Source organism: Sus scrofa, chromosome 2 (genome assembly GCF_054392235.1).
Source record: "Sus scrofa isolate SSC_HxYL_T2T_F1_AM1 chromosome 2, Sscrofa_HxYL_maternal_Yorkshire_Landrace_v2.0, whole genome shotgun sequence".
NCBI classification, from domain to species: Eukaryota; Metazoa; Chordata; class Mammalia; order Artiodactyla; family Suidae; genus Sus; species Sus scrofa.
Genome location: NC_139384.1, coordinates 70,337,741 through 70,356,769, shown reverse-complemented (window position 1 = coordinate 70,356,769; position 19,029 = coordinate 70,337,741). Strand labels below are relative to the sequence as shown.

Here is a 19,029-nt window from a genome sequence, read left to right as displayed (position 1 = left end):
GTGAGAGAAGCAGTCAAAAATAGAAATAAAGAAGAGTTCCTGCAGTGGGTTAAGGGTCCAGCGTTGCCACAGCTGTGGTGTAGGTTGCAGCTGCATCTCGGATTCAATCCCTGGCCAGGGAAGTTCCATATGCCATGGGTGCATCAAAAAGAAAAGAAAAAAAAAAAAAAAAGAAAGAAAGAAAAAGAGTTGCTGGAAATGTGACAAATGCCCTGAAGACAAAATATCAAAAAGTGCCACACACAGGGTCTTCTCCAGAGCTGGGACACTGGCCTGGGGGACAGAGAGAGCGCTGCAAGGGATAGGGTGTTTTCTATGTCTGAAAGGAGGCTCTGAGCTGAAAATCAGGTTCCCTTCACTTCCTCAATCAAATGAATCATCTTCCTTGGCCGTGTCAATGCTTGAGAGCAAGAGCGAGGGCAACTGGGAAATGCATGCAGTCAAGAAAGTGAAATGGGAAATGGAAAACAAGAGAACTCTCCTCCCCTTTGGGGCAGATGCATTCTTTTCCTGGGAGGGCCAGGCAGGAGTGGGGGCAGGCTGCCTGGGGTAAGTCTTGAGGATCAGAGGACCATGATACAGGAGAGAGGATGATGGCTCTGGGGCCTCAAACAGGTGTCCTGAGAGACCTGGTCCTCAGGAAGGCTGAGGATCCCTGGGGTTTTTCCTGAGCTGGAAGTGATCTGCTCTGTGGAAATGTCATGGTCAAGGGCTTCAAGAGCCCATGCATTCCAACTCCTCACATTTAAGTGTAGGAGTTTCTACCCAGGAATGCCAAGCCATTTCCAGTAAGTCTCATCATCAGCTATAAAAATAACCACTGTTGAAGTGGTGACAAGCTCATGATACAGTCCTACTGTGCCACAGAAGGATAATGGCATCTGGTCCCCCTAAGTGGAAAGTCCCCTGGCCAAGGTTCTGGACTAAAGGGAACATCTTCGTTTCAGACAGGACCGCCCTTTTCCAGAATGGTGGCGGATACTGGACTTGGTCTGTACAAGGCACCCAATACACCCGAGCCCCCATCTCTCCCAAGACCACACAGTCACACAGAAAGTTAATGGTAGTCCTCCGTCTTCCTCAACTCTACACGATTTCCTTTAGAATGAGACTCGCACAATAAAGAATAATGTAATAGCTTATTGAATACAGACAGAATTACCTCTCGCATGTTCCTGGGTAGTGGAACTAAGATATACACGCCCTGCTCTCAAAGTGCAAAGCAATCACTCTCACAGCTGCCATAGCTTTCATAAGAACCATCTGAATCAGTAATAACAAAAACCGCTACTACTGGCTGGGGGGAGGGGAAATGGGCGCTGTTGTTCCATGGGTACAGAGTTTCAGTTTTGCAAGATGAAAAAGTTCTAGAGAGCTGTTGCACAACAATGTGACTATACTTAACGCTACTGAACTGTACACTGAAAAGTGGTTGAGATGGTAAATTGTGTTATTAGGTTTTTTTTTTAAAAAAAAACCATAATTACTAATAAAACAAATCCAAAACAAAACAACAGTTACTACTGTTCTTACTACCTTGAGGATCTAGAACCTGCTGGGAATGCTGCTGTGGATTCTCCCCACAGCCCTGGGAGATGGATGTTATTATCTCTACTTTACAGATGAGGAAAAATGACTCCAGAGCTGAAATCAGCTCCCCAAGCTCACCCCACTAGCGAGAGGGGAGCTGGGTTTAGGCCAGGTTGTCTGACTCCCAAGGCTGTACCTGCTTGTAACTTTGTGTCTTCTGTGCTCTCCCTCAGGGCTCTTATCCCAGGATGTAGAACGGAAGGAATCAGGGTTTTGGTCTACCACCTTGTTCTCTTAGAACCACGATGGCTACTTCCTTCAAAAAGTATGTTTATGGTTGAACAATGGCTATGGCTTTGCTTGGGTCTTTTTTTGGCTCTTGGAGTGGAAACTCTGCCCTTTGTCTTTAGTACAGAGAAACAGTATTCACTGACCACTATCTCAAAAGTCCTTATGCTTCTGTTCCTCAGAAAGTGCTCTCTCTCCCCCTGGTTGAAGGTTAGCATAGAAAACCCACTGGAAGTTCACGGAATTGTTCATTTATTAAACTACTGTTTTCTATACTAATTTTTTTTTTTAGTTTATAAGATACATATACAATATTATTATCACTTATATGTGGAATCTAAAATATAGCACACAGAGTTCCCATTGTGGCTCAGTGGTTAACGAATCCGACTAGGAACCATGAGGTTGGGGGTTCCATCCCTGGCCTTGCTCAGTGGGTCAAGGATCCAGTGTTGCCATGAGCTGTGGTGTAGGTCGCAGATGCAGCTCGCATCCTGCGTTGCTGTGGCTCTGGCGTAGGCCGGCTACTGCAGCTCTGATTGGACCCCTAGCCTGGGAACCTCCAGATGCCATGGGAGCGGCCCTAGAAAAGGTAAAAAGACAAAAAATTTAAAATGAAATAAAACATGGCACAAATGAACCTATCTACAAAAGAGAAACAGACTCACAGACATAGAGAACAGGCTTGTGGTTGCCAGGGGAGAGGGTGGAGGGAGTGGGATGGACTGGGAGTTTGGGGTTAGTAGATGCAAACTATTACATTTAGAATGGATAAGCAGGAGTTCCTGTTGTGGTGCAGTGACTAGGAACCATGAGATTGCAGGTTCGATCCCTGGCCTTGCTCAGTGCCTTGCTCAGTGGGTTAAGGATCCGGCATTGCCATGAGCTGTGCTGTAGGTCCCAGACACAGCTCGGATCCCCCGTCACTGTGGCTGTGGCTCTGGTATAGGCTGGCGGCTACAGCTCCGATTCAACCCCTAGCCTGGGAACCTCCATATGCCGAGGGAGAGGCCCTAGAAAAGGCAAAAAGACAAAAAAAAAAATTAGAATAAATAAGCAATGAGGCCCTGCTGTACAACACAGGATCTGTATCCGGTCTCTTGGGATAGAACATGGTGGAAGATAATATAAGAAAGGGAATGTATGCATATATATATATATATGTATGTATGTATGATTGGGTCACTATGCTGTACAGCAGCAATTGGCAGAACATTTTGAATCAACTGTACTTTAATAAAATAAATAAAACAGTTCTATTAAAAACTAAAAATGATACATATAAATAGTATTTCTATTGATAGAATTATTGATTTATATTGTTTATATATTATATTACATGATATTATATTATACTCTACTATATTATATCATATTAAACTAGTGTTATTTAAATTAATATTTCTTCCTTAGCTATCAAATGGTTATCAGGATTGGGAAAATATTGAAAAATATCTTTTTCCTCTACTCCCACCAGCAGTGTATGAAATTCCTGGTTGTTTTACATTCTCATCAATATTTAAAGTTGTCAATCTTTTAAATTGAAATCACCTACATAATATTTCATGTGGCTTTAGTTTGCATTTCCTAAATCACTATTACTGGTGAGCAGTTAAGTTTATTTGCCCTATGGACGTCTTCCTTTGTGAAATGTCTTTTTAAATCTTTGCCCCCTCTCTTTTTTTAGGGCCACACCTATGGCATATAGAAGTTCACAGGCTAGGGGTCGAATCGAAACCGCAGCTGCCAGCCTATACCACAGCCATAGCAACACCAGATCCAAGCTTTGTCTGTGATCTACACCACAGCTCACAGCAATGCAGAATCTTTAACCCACTGAGCGAGGCCAGGGCTGGAACCTGCGTCCTCATTGGATGCTAGTCGAGTTCATTACTGCTGAGCCACAACGGGAACTCCCTTTGCCCCTTTTTTATATGCAGTTGTTTGTAGGAGTGGTTTATATAGTCTGACTACAAATCCTTTGTCAGATATAGGCATTGCAAATGCTTTATTTCAGTCAGTTGCTTACCCTTTCTGTTTTGAATGACATCTTTGATGGTATATTACAAAATTTTTTGTGCATAGAAAATATTTAAAAATTTTTTGAAATACATTTGACACTTAACATTGGGTAAATGTAAGTTGTGTAACAGGTTAATTTGATACATTTCTGATATGATTGCCATAGTAGCAATCGGCACTTCCATCACTCACATTTCTTTTTTTGTGGGAGGGGGCCTGGGCCAGGGATGGAACCCACACCACAGCAGTGACAATCCCAGATCCTTAACCTGATGCACCACAAGAGAACTCCTAGCATGTCTTTTTAGTGGTGGGAATAATTAAGTTCCAGTCTCTTGGCAAGTTTGATGATTACAATACAATATTGTTGTCTACATATGGACAAAATATTTTCAGTAAAAATGAGGACAGCAGGATGCCATGTATTCCATTTTCTTCTTTTATGTCACCTAAAAGCCTAAAACAAGTGCTTTTCTAGAGATTTGAACATGAATCTTAAGCACTTTCAAGCTGGAAATGTCTTCATTGGAACATTCCAACCTCCTCAGCCAAATGAGGAAACTGAGACCCAGAGCGTTTAGGTAGAAGGCCCAAGGTCACCCAACAGAGCACACACAGCATGGCCACCAGAAAGTAAATCAAAGCACGATATTTAAAGACCCACAAAACATAAACACAAGTCCAACCACGCAAGCCCACATCACGTAATTTCTTTGGAATAGATTCAAGATAAGGATCACATTTCCATTTCCCTTTATGTTTTTCCAACAACAGCTCATGATACAATTTGTACAGCTCCTGGTCACTTTTACTGGGGAAAATTTTTGGAAAAAAAAAAAAAAAAAGATGTTTCAAAGACACCAGATCTGATAAGGGGGCAGAAATATTTACTCCATTATTCCAAGAGGCAGGTTCTTTGTTTCTCAGATGCTTCCTGTTTTAAAAATAGCTTGCCACCACTGTTTCAGAACTAGAATGTCCTTTTAAATAAAAGTGGCTTTGAAGACATGATTTCATTTAGTTGGAGCCAGTCTCAGATTATCAATCATTCTTTTGCATAATGCCGCTCAGATCAGGTATCCCAGACCCTTGGGTTCTGGTCCAACTGCAGCTGGATCTGGGTCATTGGACCATGAGGGGGTTGGGAAACAGCTGCCACTTGTGAGAGCCAGGGGGCTTCACCTTAAGGGGACATAGACTTCCAAGCACCAGAGCAGTAAGTTGATGAGGTTGCAAAATCACAAGTTGCTTCTCATGGGAAAGATGTGACTGATGCTGGGAGGGTGTGACTCAATTTTGTTAGGTGTGACCATGGCCTGGTGGTTATATGAGAAGGTCCCACATGTCTTAGCTGAATGCACTTGACTGTGGAAGGGTGAAGTGACATCATCACTGAATTGCTTTAAAGCACCTCCGCAAAGAGAAGGAGAGGAAGAAAGGGATGGGTAAAGCAAGGGTGGCAAAATCTGGAGGAGAGTGATACTGGGTGATGGGAGTGTGGGGGTTTAGTGTCCTCTGCTTGCTGCTATTACATTTGCAGATTTTTGCAATGCATTTTTTTGGATACTCTGTTTTTCAGGAAAGGGTGTGAGTGTTCCCTGCCAAGGAAGAGGCAGGAGAATCCGTGTGTGTGAGTGTGTGTGTGTGTGTGTGTGTGTGTGTGTGTGTGTGTGTGTGTGTGTTTGTTTGAGGCTGGGGAAGAAGGAAACAGGATTTAAAACTGCTTCATGGAATTCCTATTATGGCTCAGCAGGCTAAGAACCTAACATCCATGAGGATGCAGGTTTGATCCCCGGCCTCGCTCAGTGGGTTAAGGAAACAGTATTGCTGTAAGCTGCTGTGTAGGTCCCAGACACGGCTCAGGTCTGGCATTGCTATTGCTGTGGCTGTGGTGTGGCAGCTCTGATTAGACCCCTAGCCCGGGAACTTCCATTGCCACAGGTGCAGCCCCCCAAAACACAAAACAAACAAATGAACAAAAACTAGCTCATAAGCTTTGGGGTGTGGTGTCTGCGAACCTCTAAGGATTAGATTAAAAGGTCATGGACATCCTCCCCCAAAACAAAAGATACACAAATGTGCATTCTGGGGGCTCACAGGTTCCCCAAAGGCCATTTCATCCCTCTGGGTGAGAACTCCGAATTCAAAGCATGGCCATCAATTTCTAAGGTGTAAAGAGACAATTTCTGTACCTCTTCTAGGTACAATGGATATATAATGAAGCAGCAGGCAACAAGAAACACATCTTGGAGGTCCTCCTGTGGCACAAGGGGGGCACAGTGGGTTAAAGGGTCTGACATTGGTCGAAATTGTGGCTCAGATCTGATCCCTGGCTCAGGAAATCCATATGGCAAGGGGCAGCCAAAAAAGAAAAAGAAAAGAAAAAAAGGGTGAGGAGAAAGGAACACATCTTTTTTTTTTTTCTTTTTGGCTGCTCCCATGGCATGTGGAAGTTCCCAGGCCAGGGATCAAACCTTTACCAGAGCAGTGACTTGAGCCAGAGCAGTGACGATGCTAGGCCTTTAATCCACTGAGCCACAGAGTAACTCCAAGAAATATATCTTTTTTAAGATCAGCAAAACACTGAGCCACCGCCACTGGCTGGCTTTGGGGCTGGGGGCAAATAAATGACTGCAAACATTGAGTCTGTTTTCCCATCAGGAGAATGGGCTAGCATCCCACCCTCCTCACATACAAGGTTTCTTGGAGGTTAGAAAAAAATGCCCGATGTCGAATGCTCTGAAAACCAGGTGTTTTTCACCAAGTGCAGAGTGTGGATCTCATGTTCAAATGGGGGCCTGCGACCATCTCAAAGAGAGGCGACCCTTCCCCAAAGGGATACGATGGTTGGGGCTCGAGGCATGGGACTTTCAGATTTATTCTGATGGCTCCACTGCAGGAAGAGGAAAGCTTAGGGGTCACCTCAGGCCCCATTCTGGAAGTTGCTTGCTCTTCCAGAGAGGATTGGGGCACCTCAGAGGTTTGGAAGCCCACAAGCCTTGCATGAGGCCCTGGGTCCCAGACCCAGGTCACTGCTGCTGACAGAGGCAAGGCCTCTCTATAGGCACCAAGGAATCCCATCCCCTCCAGGACCACAGGGGCATGACCAAGGGCTCGGACTGTCCTGGTTGATCTCTATATCCCCCTAAATCTGTCGTAAAACCCCAATTTACAGTTTACTTTCTTTCTTTTTTTTTTTTAGTCTTTTTGTCTTTTCAGGGCCACACCCTTGGCATATGGAGGTTCCCAGGCTAGGAGTTGTAGCCCCCGTCATATGTCACAAGTGCACCTGTGACCTACACCACAGTTTATGGCAACGCCAGATCCTTAACCCACTGAATGAGTCCAGGGATGGAACCCTCGTCCTCGTGGATGTTAGTTGGGTTCGTTAACCACTGAGCCACGACGGAAACGCCTCTTTTTTCTTTTCTTTTCAAGGCCACACCCGCCGCATATGGAAGTTCCCAGGCTAGGAGTCCCGAATCAAAGCTGCAGCTGCTGGCCTACACCACAGATCCGAGCCACACCTGTGACCCACACCACGTTTTTCAGCGACACGGGATCCTTAACCCACTGAGTGAGACCAGGGATGGAACCTGCATCATCATGGACACCATGTTGGGTTCTTAACCTGCTGAGCCAAAATGGGAACTCCTACAGTTTACTTTTAATCTCACGGAGTATCGCCCTGGGGCAAGACTGTGTAGACCCAGTACCTGGGTCTGAAAAGCTGTCAAACATTAATCTCTCCCCAGGCGATGAAGGTCAACATCAGGGGTGATGAATCCTATTGATGACATAGACTCTTGATACAACGTGAAGGATGTTTCGCCTCTGAGGTCCTCCCTAAACCCCTCCCCTAGACTAAACCATGAGAAAAACATGGGCCGATCCCAACTGGCGGCAACAGACAAGTTGACCACTTTTCCTCAAAACTATCAAAAGCAAGGAAATCCTGAGAAACTGTCTCAGTCCAGAGGCACCTAAGGAGACATGACAACCAAATGTCAAATGGTACCCTGGGACAGGAAAAAGGCAAGAAGGAAAAAACTGAGGAGATGTGGATAAAGGTGGACTTTAGTTAATAAGGTCTCGATATTGGGTTCCTTCATTATAATGAATGTACCAGCCTGAGGTAAGACGTTAAAAGCAGAGGAAATCACATGGAATACTCTGTATTATCTTTGTGATTTTCCGGCAAAACTAAAACTGATCTAAAAAATAAAGCTTATGGGGAGTTTCCTTTGTGGCTTGGCAGGTTAAGAACCCAACTAGTATCCATGAGGATGCAGGCTCAATCCCTGGTCTCAAGCTGTGGTGTAGGTCACAGACAAGGCTTGGATCTGGCGTTGCTGTGGCTGTGGTGTAGGCTGGCAGCTGCATCTCTGATTCAACCCCTAACCTAGGAACTTTCATTTGCTGCAGGTGTGGCCATAAAAAAAAAAAAAAAAAAAAAAAAATCAGCTAAATTTACAGATGAGGAAACCAAAAGCCCAGGGAGAATGAGTTGGCCAGGATGACCCACCCAGATCCAGATCAAGTAGGATTTTAAAAAATAATATAAAATAAATAAATAAAGCTTACAGGAGTTCCTGCTGTGGTACAACAGGATCAGTGGCATCTCTGCAGTGCCAGGATGCAGGTTTGATCCCCAGCCCCAGCACAGTGGATTAAAGATCCAGTCTTGCTACAGCTGCAGCTTAGGTCGCAACTGTAGCTCAGATCTGATCACTGGCTCGGGAGCTCCACATGCCATAGGATGGCAAAAAAAATGGGGGAAAAAAGTTACTAAAATGCAAATGCGGAGTTTCCGTCGTGGCTCAGTGGAAACAAATCTGACTAGCACCCATGAGGACGCAGATTCGATCCCTGGCCTCGCTCAGTGGGTTAAGGATCTGGTGTTGCTATGAGCTATGGTGAAGCTTGTAGACGAAGCTTGGATCTGGCGTTGCTGTGGCTGTGGCATAGGCCCCAGATCCAATTCAACCCCTAGTCTGGGAACCTCCAGGTGCTGCGGGTATGGCCCTAAAAAGACAAAAGACAATAAAATAAAATAATAAAATAAAATTCCTCCTTAAAAAACAATAAAATGCAAATGCTTCTCCTCAGAATGATTTCTTGGCTGCAATAAAGCATTTGAGGTAGTGGGTTGTCCCCTAGCTGGAGAAGGAAGGGGAGAGGGCAAAGACGGGGACTCAGAGACCCAGGACACACACTGAAAAGGAACTTTTCAAGAGAAGGGCCTCTAGGGTGCCAGAGGGGCTGTGCCTGTGCACACCCTGCCATTTCCAGTAAATGGTTCTGATAGGGAACATTTTGGGCCTCTTGCCCCCTTTCTGCCTGGTCTTGGGGTCAGATATTCTCCACTGCATTTCTCTGTGCTCAGGCCACTGCGGTTCACCAGTTTTGATCATCTTGGGATTTGTTTTATTTCTTTCTAGGGCCACACCCAGGATAGGGGGTCAAAATGGAGCTGTAGCTGCCAGACGCCACAGCCCGGCAATAAAAGATCCAAGCCACATCTGTGACCTACACCGCAGCTCACAGTGGTCAGATCCTTAATCCACTGAGCAGGGTCAGGGATTGAACCCACATCCTCATGGATACTAGTCAGGTTCTTAGTCTGCTGAGCCACAATGAGAATTCTAAACACTTGGGATTCAAACAGGAACTTCAAGATTGTCTTGCATCTCTCTGCCCAAGGTTAGTCTGCCTCTGTGACACCGCGGGTGAGCACGAATGCAAGGAAAACAATGTTTCCATGAAAAAAAAAAAAAAAAAAAGATTCTTGTGTTTTGTATTAAAATATTTTATATTAATCATTCAAACTTAATTTTTATACAATGACTGCATACATCACCAGGGTGTCTGTCTCAGGGGGAGGTCAGGGGTATGGGGGGGGTACGCCCCGGGCCCTGGTGCTGGCCTGGCTGAGAGCAGGGCAGGGAGGGCAGGAGACGGGCGCTTCCTCTTCTTGTCCTGCACTCTGCTGGTTCCAGGAGGGAGGCAGGGATGTCACAGCAGGGAGGCAGATCCCAGGGCTGCCTCCACAGGCGTGAGCTGATCCCTCGCCCCAGGGCCAGCCTCTCAGAGCCCGAGGCCCTCTGACCGGCCAGCGAGTCCTTCACATAACAGTGGCTGTGACGTGTCACATGATCTGGGGACTGCTGAGACTGAGCGTGTGTGTATATACACAGAAACTTCCAGTCCTCTGCTGTTGCAGGCCTGCCCCACGGCCATCCAGCCAGTGGGCACGTGCGTGAGGCCACGCCTAGGCGGCGGGCATGTCAGCCTTGCTGAGCGCGATGGCCAGCTCCAGGTCCTCCTGCTCCTGCCTCCGCAGCCTCGCCAGTCTCTCCTGCTCCGCCTTCTCACTCTCCCGCTTGGCCCACGCCAGCTGCTGCTCCTCATTGCCAAACTGCAAGGGAAGAACGAAAGGTGGGTTACATGGTCCCAGAGCTGCCCGCCAGCTGGGTGGGGACAATGAAGAGGCCTGTCTCTGGCAGGTGGGTGGGTGGGTGCTTCAGGGAAACGCGATGCTGGGACGCATGGGGGGGAGGTGCCCAGAGTGCAGGTGAAAACCAGGAAAAGCCAGAAGCCCTTGCCTTGGTTGGGGGCGGGGAGGGGACACACATGCCCTGGTCCTGCCCCAGTTGAGAAGGGGTCATGTGCACTGAGAAGAGGGGCTGAGTCTGACCTTAACCGCCACCTCCAACCTCAGAGAATCAGCCGCCCGCCCCTGCAGGAAGCTGGAGCAGGCATTGGATGGGGGACACTCAAAGACCCCCCAGAAGCCACGGAGACTTCATGGCATGTGAGGGAAATGCCTGCCTGGGTCTCCCCTTGGGGGATGGCAGGGGCAGCTCCAGAAGCAGCTGGGGCGCAGAGGTCAGCCGAGCCCCGGGGAGCCAGGACAGTGAGCCCACAGAGCCTGGGCCTCCATGATGGGCCTTGACGCTTGGTGAGAGGCGCTGGGGCTGGAGAGTTCTGGCTCCTACAGAACCCCGAGTTTCAAACATGCACAGGGGCCTCAAGGCCAAACGTGGAGACGACATGGTCCTGAAACGCGGCGCCTCCATCTCGGCCATGCTCCCGGAGCTCTGGGAGACGCCAGGAGCCACTCTGTAATTGAACGTTTACAGAAGCCCTGGCATTTATGCCATAACTTAGTCCAGGAGTTTTTCCCTTCTTGGAGTCCTTTACCAAAAGGTTCAATTTGAAGAAAAAAAAAAAAAATATATATATATATATAGTTTTTTTAAAACAAGGGAAGAAATTGTTTTGGTTCTGAAGTGGGATGATTTCAAATCATTTGAGGTACCTTAGCTCTATGCAAAGAAAAGCAAAGCAGACCTCACTCGCTCTTCCCCTGGTGGGGGTCTCTGATCCCCAAGCCCTCCCCCCTCCAACCACCCGACCCCCAGTCACTGTGCTCTGCCTCCAGCACCCTCAGCTCCGAGCAGAGCGGCAGTTCAGGTCCTTGCCTCCCTTCATTACTGTTTCTCTTCTGTGCACTGACTGGCTGCCGGCTCTCTGCTAAGCACTGGATGACACCAAAGGTAAGGAGGTCCCAAGGTGCCCCTCGGGGAGCAGACAGACATACAGACAATCCCAACCTGATAGACAGAGGCTCTTGTAGAGGCCCTGGAAGACCCATCAGGAGCAGCGGGGAAGGCAGATAGACCAGAATTCACGGCTACTTCTTCACCGCCCCCTACCACCCCCAACACATGGTCTGAGTGGTGACTCAGGAGGTGGGTTCCTGCCACAGCTGGGGACACCGAGGCCTGGGGAAGGTGGGAGAAACTGGCTACAGAGCCTGGGTTCTCAGGATTCTGGACTCTCTCCTGGGTTTGGAGGGGGGTGGTAGTGGTCAGCTCTAACTGCAAGGTCGAGGGCACAGCACCACCACAGGTCCTGGAGGCCTGGGCACCATTCCTAATGCAGTTCCAGCTATGGGGCTAGGGAGGGGCTGGGGGGGGGGGGCAACAGGGGTCAAATTCTCAACCTTGGAGCTTCCAGAACGGAGCACTAGGTAGAAGGGGCCGGACCTGGAGGGGCTTATGGGCTCCAGAAAGATTTTCCTGAGGAGGCTCCTTGAGCAAGTGAGTGGGGCAAGTGGACTGGCAGTTTCTGAAAGTCTCATGATCCGACAGCCAGTGTAGGGGTGAGACAGGGGCAGGCAGGGGAGGGCCGGGTTGGGGGAGTCTGGGTTGGAGCCAAATGTGGCCTGGAGGAGGAGGAGGAGAGGGAGGAGGGACAGCCCGGGATGTCTCTCGCCACCTGCCTGGGGAGTCAGGCAGGGGCAGGTGAGGGTCAGCACCAAGAGGCACTGTCTCTGGAAACAAAGGCCAAATCCTGGTTTCTTAGAGAAGCTGCCTGGAAGAAAGCTCAGGGGTCTGATGGGTCTCCAGGCTAGACTCCTGAGAGCGGGTTCCTACCCTCTGTGTTTCCACCACTGGTCACAGATAATTGCGGCCGCCCCCCGCCCCCACCCCACGCTTTAGGGAATTTTCCAATACCTCTTCAGAAGACAAACAAGGAAAAAACAACAAACGCCGATGGAAATGACTCCACAGTGCTGCTGACAGCAGCAGGAGGGACAGTCCAGCTGACAGGGACCTCACCCTAGCCAGCCCAGAGGAAGGGCAGGAGGGGCTGAAGAGTATGACCAGGATGGTCCACGCCAAAGCCGAGGACCAAGGCCTGGAGAGGTCAAGGGGTCAGCTGAGGCCCCATGGCCAGGTGAGGCAATCTGGGCCCATGCCCCTGTGCCTGCTCAGCCTGGTGTCTCCTGCTCAAGGAGCCTGTGTTTTCAGAGTAAATGTGCTGGCAGGAATGTTCTAGATGCCATCAGAGTGGACTGGGTTGAGGCCAGCTCAGGATCCAGGATTGAGACTCGCATCAGGCACGTGGTCTGCTCGCACTGAGAAGCAGGATGGACTGTGACATCTGAGGGAGACGGGAGGGAGGGGCTCCCTCTGTGTCTTGAATCAGCAGAGAATCCATCCTGGCCCTGGGGGAGACATCCCGACCGGCCCCGCTCTAGTCCTCTGACCTGGCGACAGGCCCAAATCTGGAACGGCCTGCAGGTGCAGGAGCTGCTCAGTGAATGGCAAAGCTGGATTTCCCCTTCACTCTGGCACCATCTTGGAACCAAGACCTGAGGGGGGACAAGCATCCTGCCCTCCTGAGGCACCTCCCACGCCGTGGACTGGTGGACACCAAGTGGCTTAATCTTGGTGGCCTCTCCGTAGAAATCTGAGGTTCCGAGGCTTCTGCCCATGACGCACTGATGCCTTTTCCTCACTGGGGTGGACACGTGTGCCTGAGGCATCCAGCAGCACGTCTGCTGTGTCCCTCGGTGGGGACGCTTCTCACCACCTCCTGTTAATTCACTTATCCCGCTGTTGAAAACGCATCCAACTGTGACGATGCAGAGCGCGACTTCTCTTGTCCAATATTCGCCCTGCTCTTAATGCAGACTTCCAAATGAAAGAGCCGTTTTCCTCACCTATAAATGCAACTTCCTAATAAACACGAGTCGCCTGGGAGAGAAAGGCTTGTTTTAAAAGAAACGCTGGGGAGGTTGCCCTTGAGCAGCTACAAGCACAAGAAACCCATTGATAGAGCCTTGGGGCGTGTAAATTAAAGGGGTCTAGAGCAGCAGAGCTGGGATGCTGGAGGTGGCGGGCAGAGGGGGGAAGAAGCGGGACTTAGAATGCATATGACACTGGCTTCCCTGAACTCCAACCCAGACCAAGCTGCTTTTGCACGGGTGACAACGAGCCTTGATGGCACTCTTACACTCTCAGCACATCCAATGTGAAAGAATCACGCTGCCAGTCTGCTGGGCAGTTAGAGATGGGGGCGGCGGAGGCGGGGGGGGGGGGTAGGCAGAAATACACAAACCGGAGGAATCAACTTTGGCCTCTTTTAAGTCAGCACCTATCTTTGAGGTCCAGTGAACTCAAAGACCAGGCTGAAGGACTGAACCCAGGGTGCCATGAAAATGCAAAGACCTCCCGAGCCCCTGGAGGTGGGGCAGTTGTGACCGTATCCTGAACCGTGGTCTGACTGAGGTCCTGCCAATCCGGCACCACAACCCATCAGAATGGGTGGTTTCCTCTGCCAAGACTGGTTGTGTCAGAGCAGGAAAGGTGATTTTAAATATAAAACAGCAGGACTGCAGACTGGGCAGAATTCAGTTCCCTGCCTGGAATCAAAGATGATTAAATACCAGGGGTGTTTTAAAAACTGAAGTTAACAATTGTTCTGGAATGACCAGAAATGCTGGGCCGAATGATAGTTTGAAATCTTGGGGGCTAAAAAAAAAAGTTTTCTAAAGACTCGCCCTCAGGAGAGGGGGCGGAGGACCACAGGAAACATAACTGTGCATTTCAGAGAGAGAAGTCTTTTCTTCAAATTGCCATTCAAATCCACTTATTCTTCCGCCCTCCCCTAAACAGAGTACCTGAGTCATGAGTGAATGGGTCTATTTTTTTCATCAGCGTTTAATATTTTTTCCACTGAAAAATAAAGGCGGTGCTATTTAGGAAACTCTAGATAAAGTGGGTTTTGTTTCTGGCTTTATTAACAATGTCGCCATTTGTATATATCCACAGCCTGCACTGGCTGTCAACAAAACCCGGCTAACTGCCATCATAAAATATTTACAGGTCGCCAAGAGCCAGGAACGTGCTGGCGTCTTGGGCGATTTCAATAAGCCACAGCATAGCTGATCGCGCACAGGGTGGATCTGAAATGAATTGGGCGTTCACACTGGGCAATGAGACCGCAGAGCTTGCTTTAAGACGGATATTCTAGGAGAGGAAGCCTATATAAACAATACATTTCACAGCTAACGAGGAAGCAAGGTACTCTGCACAATGCAGTGAAGAAAACCTTTTCACAAACATAGGTGTACAACAGACAGTGAAACCGACTCTGGGAAGACAACGACTGAAGCTCTCTGAGAACAAGGTTTTTGGGTGCTGATGAGGGTACCGAAAACACCCTAAGGTAACAGTGTTTTACAATCTGCGATCTTTTTTTTTTTTCACACCAAGAAACAAAGCCAGGCTTTCAAAATCCCCAGGTTGACGTCTGAAAAGGCACTTAACTCCGCCAAAGGGCTTTCTAAGTTTTTTGGGTTTTTTTTTTTTTTTTTTGGTTTTTTGGGTTTTTTCCCTCCCACAAAAGGAGGGCTTCAGAGCAGTTTTCTAGGTTGCGTTTCAGTTTTCCTCGTAGCTGATAACAGATATAAAAGTTTAAAAAAATCAAACTGCTTTCCCTTCGTGTGATCCGCCTGGGTCCTTCAATTCTCACTTGCTGCACGAAATGCACTGGGTGGGACCATCAGAACTCCTGCACAAAGACTTTTCTGAGGACAGCAAAACCTGAATGCAACTTTCTCAATCTTGTTTTCATACTTCAGAAGCACTTGACTTCGTGGCTTTCCCAAATAATCAATGAACACGACAGCCTCCGGGCCACAGAAATAATACAAAGAGTCTACCGTGAAGGACAGAAAAAAGAGGCATATTGGGCCACCCTGCTGGAAGAAAACGTGCCCTTATCACAGAGAATCCAAACCAGAGCTCTTTTTTTTATTGAGAAACCGTTTTTCTTACAGAAGGCAGCAGTACAGAATAAATAACACGGGTGATGGCGTGAGGTACCAGGAGACTTGAGCCAGGAGGGGGTTTGCCATTCAAAAGACACCAAAATAATAACTATAACCACCCCAAAGAAGCTGCAAGCAGTGAGGGGGGAGGGGTTGGCGCGGAGGCGGAGAACTCAACTTACAGAGGTGAAGTCTGCAAAGCCCAAGGAAGAGGCTTTAGAAGATTTAGCTGAAGAGGAGGGAGCAAATGGATCTTTTCCACTAAACGGGTCCCCAAACCCCTTTTTATTTTGGAACGGGTCACTGCTGTCAGCCCCGAGTGGCTGGAATGGATCAGGGGGCTCGGGAAAGTCTGCAGAACCAAGCTGGCTTACGGGTGTACTTTTACCTGGAAAGTTTAGGAGAAAAAAAAAAAAAGGAGAAAAAAAAGAAATACAAGTTACTGACCATGGACAGAACAGAGTCCTGACAAGAGAAGCCGGGTGCCAGCTCCCTGGAAAACCCTATCCCTCTTTAGAAAGGGATGGAATGCCACTCGCTCCGGGATGGTCCTGGGGAAGCGGTGTGGATCTCCATTTATCCCGGAGGCTTAATGGTTTGTGGGCGTGACCAGAAAAACCACTTCAGATGACCCCCTTCCCTCCCCACCACCGCAGCTAAAATCTACATGTCTTTAAAATGCTCACATGCAGGGGTGTTTCAAAGTGATTCACTTTTAGTGTGGCAACACATTTACTATCATGCTGTTTTTTTTAAAAAGTCATGGCTGAGCAGAAAAATACGCTGCAAAAGGCGCGCGCGCGCGCGCGCGTGTGTGTGTGTGTTTCACAGTCAGTTGTGTGAGTTGTCCGTGTCTGGAGACAGTTCACCAGACAAACCCACTCTGCAGTCCTGGGTTTAAATTCACATCCAGCTACCGCTTGTGTCCCTTTGGTGTGGGTGGCTCCAAAGGGCAGGCCTTGAGCCTTTGGGCTCTTGCCAGGAGGGTGGCTCTGGGATACCCAGATCCTGGCACCCGGTAAGGCCCATCTTTAGGGGGACTTGGGAGGTGTTTAGAAATGGAGGGAAATGAAGCTGTAAGGCTGTGCTTGGGGATGTGGCCTGAGGACAGGGGGCTTCTCCCCATAGGTCATGCCAACGTGTCAGAACTATCCACTAGGAACCTGACCCCTCTCCAGGCCTGCTTGGCAAGGAGAGGGGGGGCCCTACTTGATGAGCCTCAGGGACTCGCCAGTTTTGCGGGCCAGGTTCCTGCCTGATGGCATGCATTTGCTCAACAGCTGCCCGGGTACCGAGGGGGTGAGACATTCAACTTGGCAGCTCTGTGTCCAAGCCCAGGCTAGAGGCTCAAGGATACTTAACATGATTCTGACTTGTTAACTGAGCTGCCTGTGTTCACTCTTGCAATTTCAAAGCGAATGTGCAAAGAGAACCCCAAAACTGAATGAATGACCCTGGACATCTAGCTGCACGTCCTGACCCCTGTAGCCTGTCTTCCTCGCCTCTGCCATGCCACCTGCCGCACTTCCATCTTGAAATCCAGTTCTAAAACCACCCTCTCCAAAGCTGCTTCCCAACCACACTTCTGAGAGCCCCGAGGTGTCCCGAAGGGCTCCCCCCGTCACCTAGTTCTGAGACCCAGACAAGGACAAGTGCCTCAGCCCCAGCTGACCTGTTGCCTGTCAGTGAAGGTGAGGGTCAGAGGAGGTGACTGGTGGACAGTGTGCTCCTCAGGGCAGCATGGGGTCTGCACGTGGGTCTACACCCCACTCCAGGCACTGCAGTGTAGGAGGGGGCCGATGGGAACCTGGCCCAAGGTCCCTCACCTGACACACGTTTACTGTTGACAGAGCAGCTGAGCAGCCATAAGGTATAAATGGCACCCTGTCTCCATCAGCTTCACCCATGCACGAGAAGCTTGGGTCACCAGTGCTGCAGTCCTGCCGCTGAGAGCGCCGGTGGAGAATAGGAGAGGCGGAGCCCACTAGAAACAGTGGTTAAAATCCCCATGGCCTCTCTCACATGAATTGGGTTGTCTGGGTGGGCGGGTGAGGTCAATGCATGGCTGTGCCCACTGATGGTTGGGGCACAGAGGCCCCAAGCCACCCCCGCCCCTGAGAGCTGCTGCTGGTTTCCTTTCGCACGTTCGAGGAAACACCGAGTCTTAACTTCCCGAGGCTTGCACAGGACTCTGAGACACAGGCAGACCTGCACCCAGCCCTCTGTCTCCTCCCACAGTTGGAGCAGAGCACCTCCACACCCTTGGCTGTGGCCTCCAGGGGCTCCCTTGCTGATCCCTGGCCTGTTCAGGCTCTAACTGTCATAAGCAGCACCACCGAGCACGTGTGTCTATTTATAGGAGGCGTTTCCGGAGGTGGGGCAGTGGGTCAGAAGCCCTGTCCACTGTGGCCAGACCCTCCTAGTCACACTGCCCACCCAGGCTCCAACAGGACATACCTTGACCGAAAAGGAGAAGAGAGGAAGCTGCAGGTCACAGTCAGCCATGAGGCCCAGTGAGACAGATTAGCCACAGCCCTGGACGGGCCCCAGAGGCCAGGTCAGGGACCTTTCCCCAGAAGGGTGGTGCGCAGGCCACTACAAAGGGGGAATTAGGGCCTCGATCCTCTAGGGCAACTGGCACCTCAAGGTGAAGGCCTAGGGGTGGTCCCTTCACCCCACCTTCCATATACAGCTGTCATCTACCTCTGGCCCCTTCTCTCCTATTCCTGACACAACCCCAGACTTCAGGCTGCCCCCCAGCACCAAATGCTCTTCCTGAGCCATCCTCCCTGCTGTCAGCTCTTCCGCCTCCTCCTCTCCCTCCTGGACCTCAGCCCCCTGGGCTTCGGAGAGCAAGGTGTTCTGGTTGCAGGCCTGGAAGAACTGCTTCCTCCCACCTCACACAGCCAGCCTACTTCCCTGTCTGAGGGATGACCCGAAAGGTGAGCCAAGGCCTTTGGGCCCAGCACTGCAGGGAGAGGAGCGTGCATGTCACTGTGGAACCCCATCCGTCTCCAGAGGCAGGCCGCAGCTCTGAGGGGAGAGGTCCAGCGAGATCTTCCCAGTAGCTTATCAACTTCAGGCAGTGCAACTGGGAGCAGTGGGAAGCCAGGTGGGCCCAGGAGCACCCTGGGGAGGAGGGAGGGTAGGCGCCAGGCCTGAGTGCCCTGGTCCACAGGGCTGCACCACCACCCCAGGCAAGTGGTCCTCCCCTTTCCCAGGTCCCTGGGAACCACCCCTCCACACACACACACGCTGGCTACTCCCCCTCTCAGCTTCTGGTCCCATGGAGCACCTGCAACCTACACCACAGCTCATGGCAACACAGGATCCTTTAACTCACTGAGCAAGGCCAGGGATCAAACCCGCATCCTCATGGATACTAGTTGGGTTCATTACCATTGAGCCACAAAGGGAACTCCAAGGTGGTGTTTTAACACAGAGCTGACCAGACACTGCTGAGCTCTCCCGATGGCTTCAAGCTGCTCTGGGAACACACACCCCAGCCTCCCCCATCCCGCCTCTGCCCTGGATGGGACACTAATGTGGGTGCTACATATTCA

The 19,029-nt window shown here is 49.8% G+C and overlaps 1 protein-coding gene across 43 annotated transcripts in view; it reads right to left on the bottom strand.

Moving 5' to 3' along the window:
- Positions 1–9,633: 9,633 nt before the first annotated feature.
- EPS15L1 (epidermal growth factor receptor pathway substrate 15 like 1) overlaps positions 9,634–19,029 on the bottom strand; it is a 104,068-nt gene continuing 94,672 nt past the window's right edge. For 24 of the 43 annotated variants that reach the window (XR_014837459.1, XR_002341604.2, XR_014837460.1 and 21 more), the window contains 2 exons: positions 15,649–15,854; positions 9,634–10,258 (listed from right to left, as the gene is read on the bottom strand). Coding sequence is in view for 39 of the 43 variants with exons in the window: in XM_085012494.1 (XP_084868620.1) it covers positions 10,112–10,258; positions 15,649–15,854 (353 nt within the window). In the remaining 4 variants the exon portion in view is untranslated. Of the gene's footprint in view, positions 10,259–15,428; positions 15,855–19,029 lie in introns of those variants that run through there. The other 19 variants (XM_085012506.1, XM_085012511.1, XM_085012510.1 and 16 more) reach the window with 2 other exon arrangements.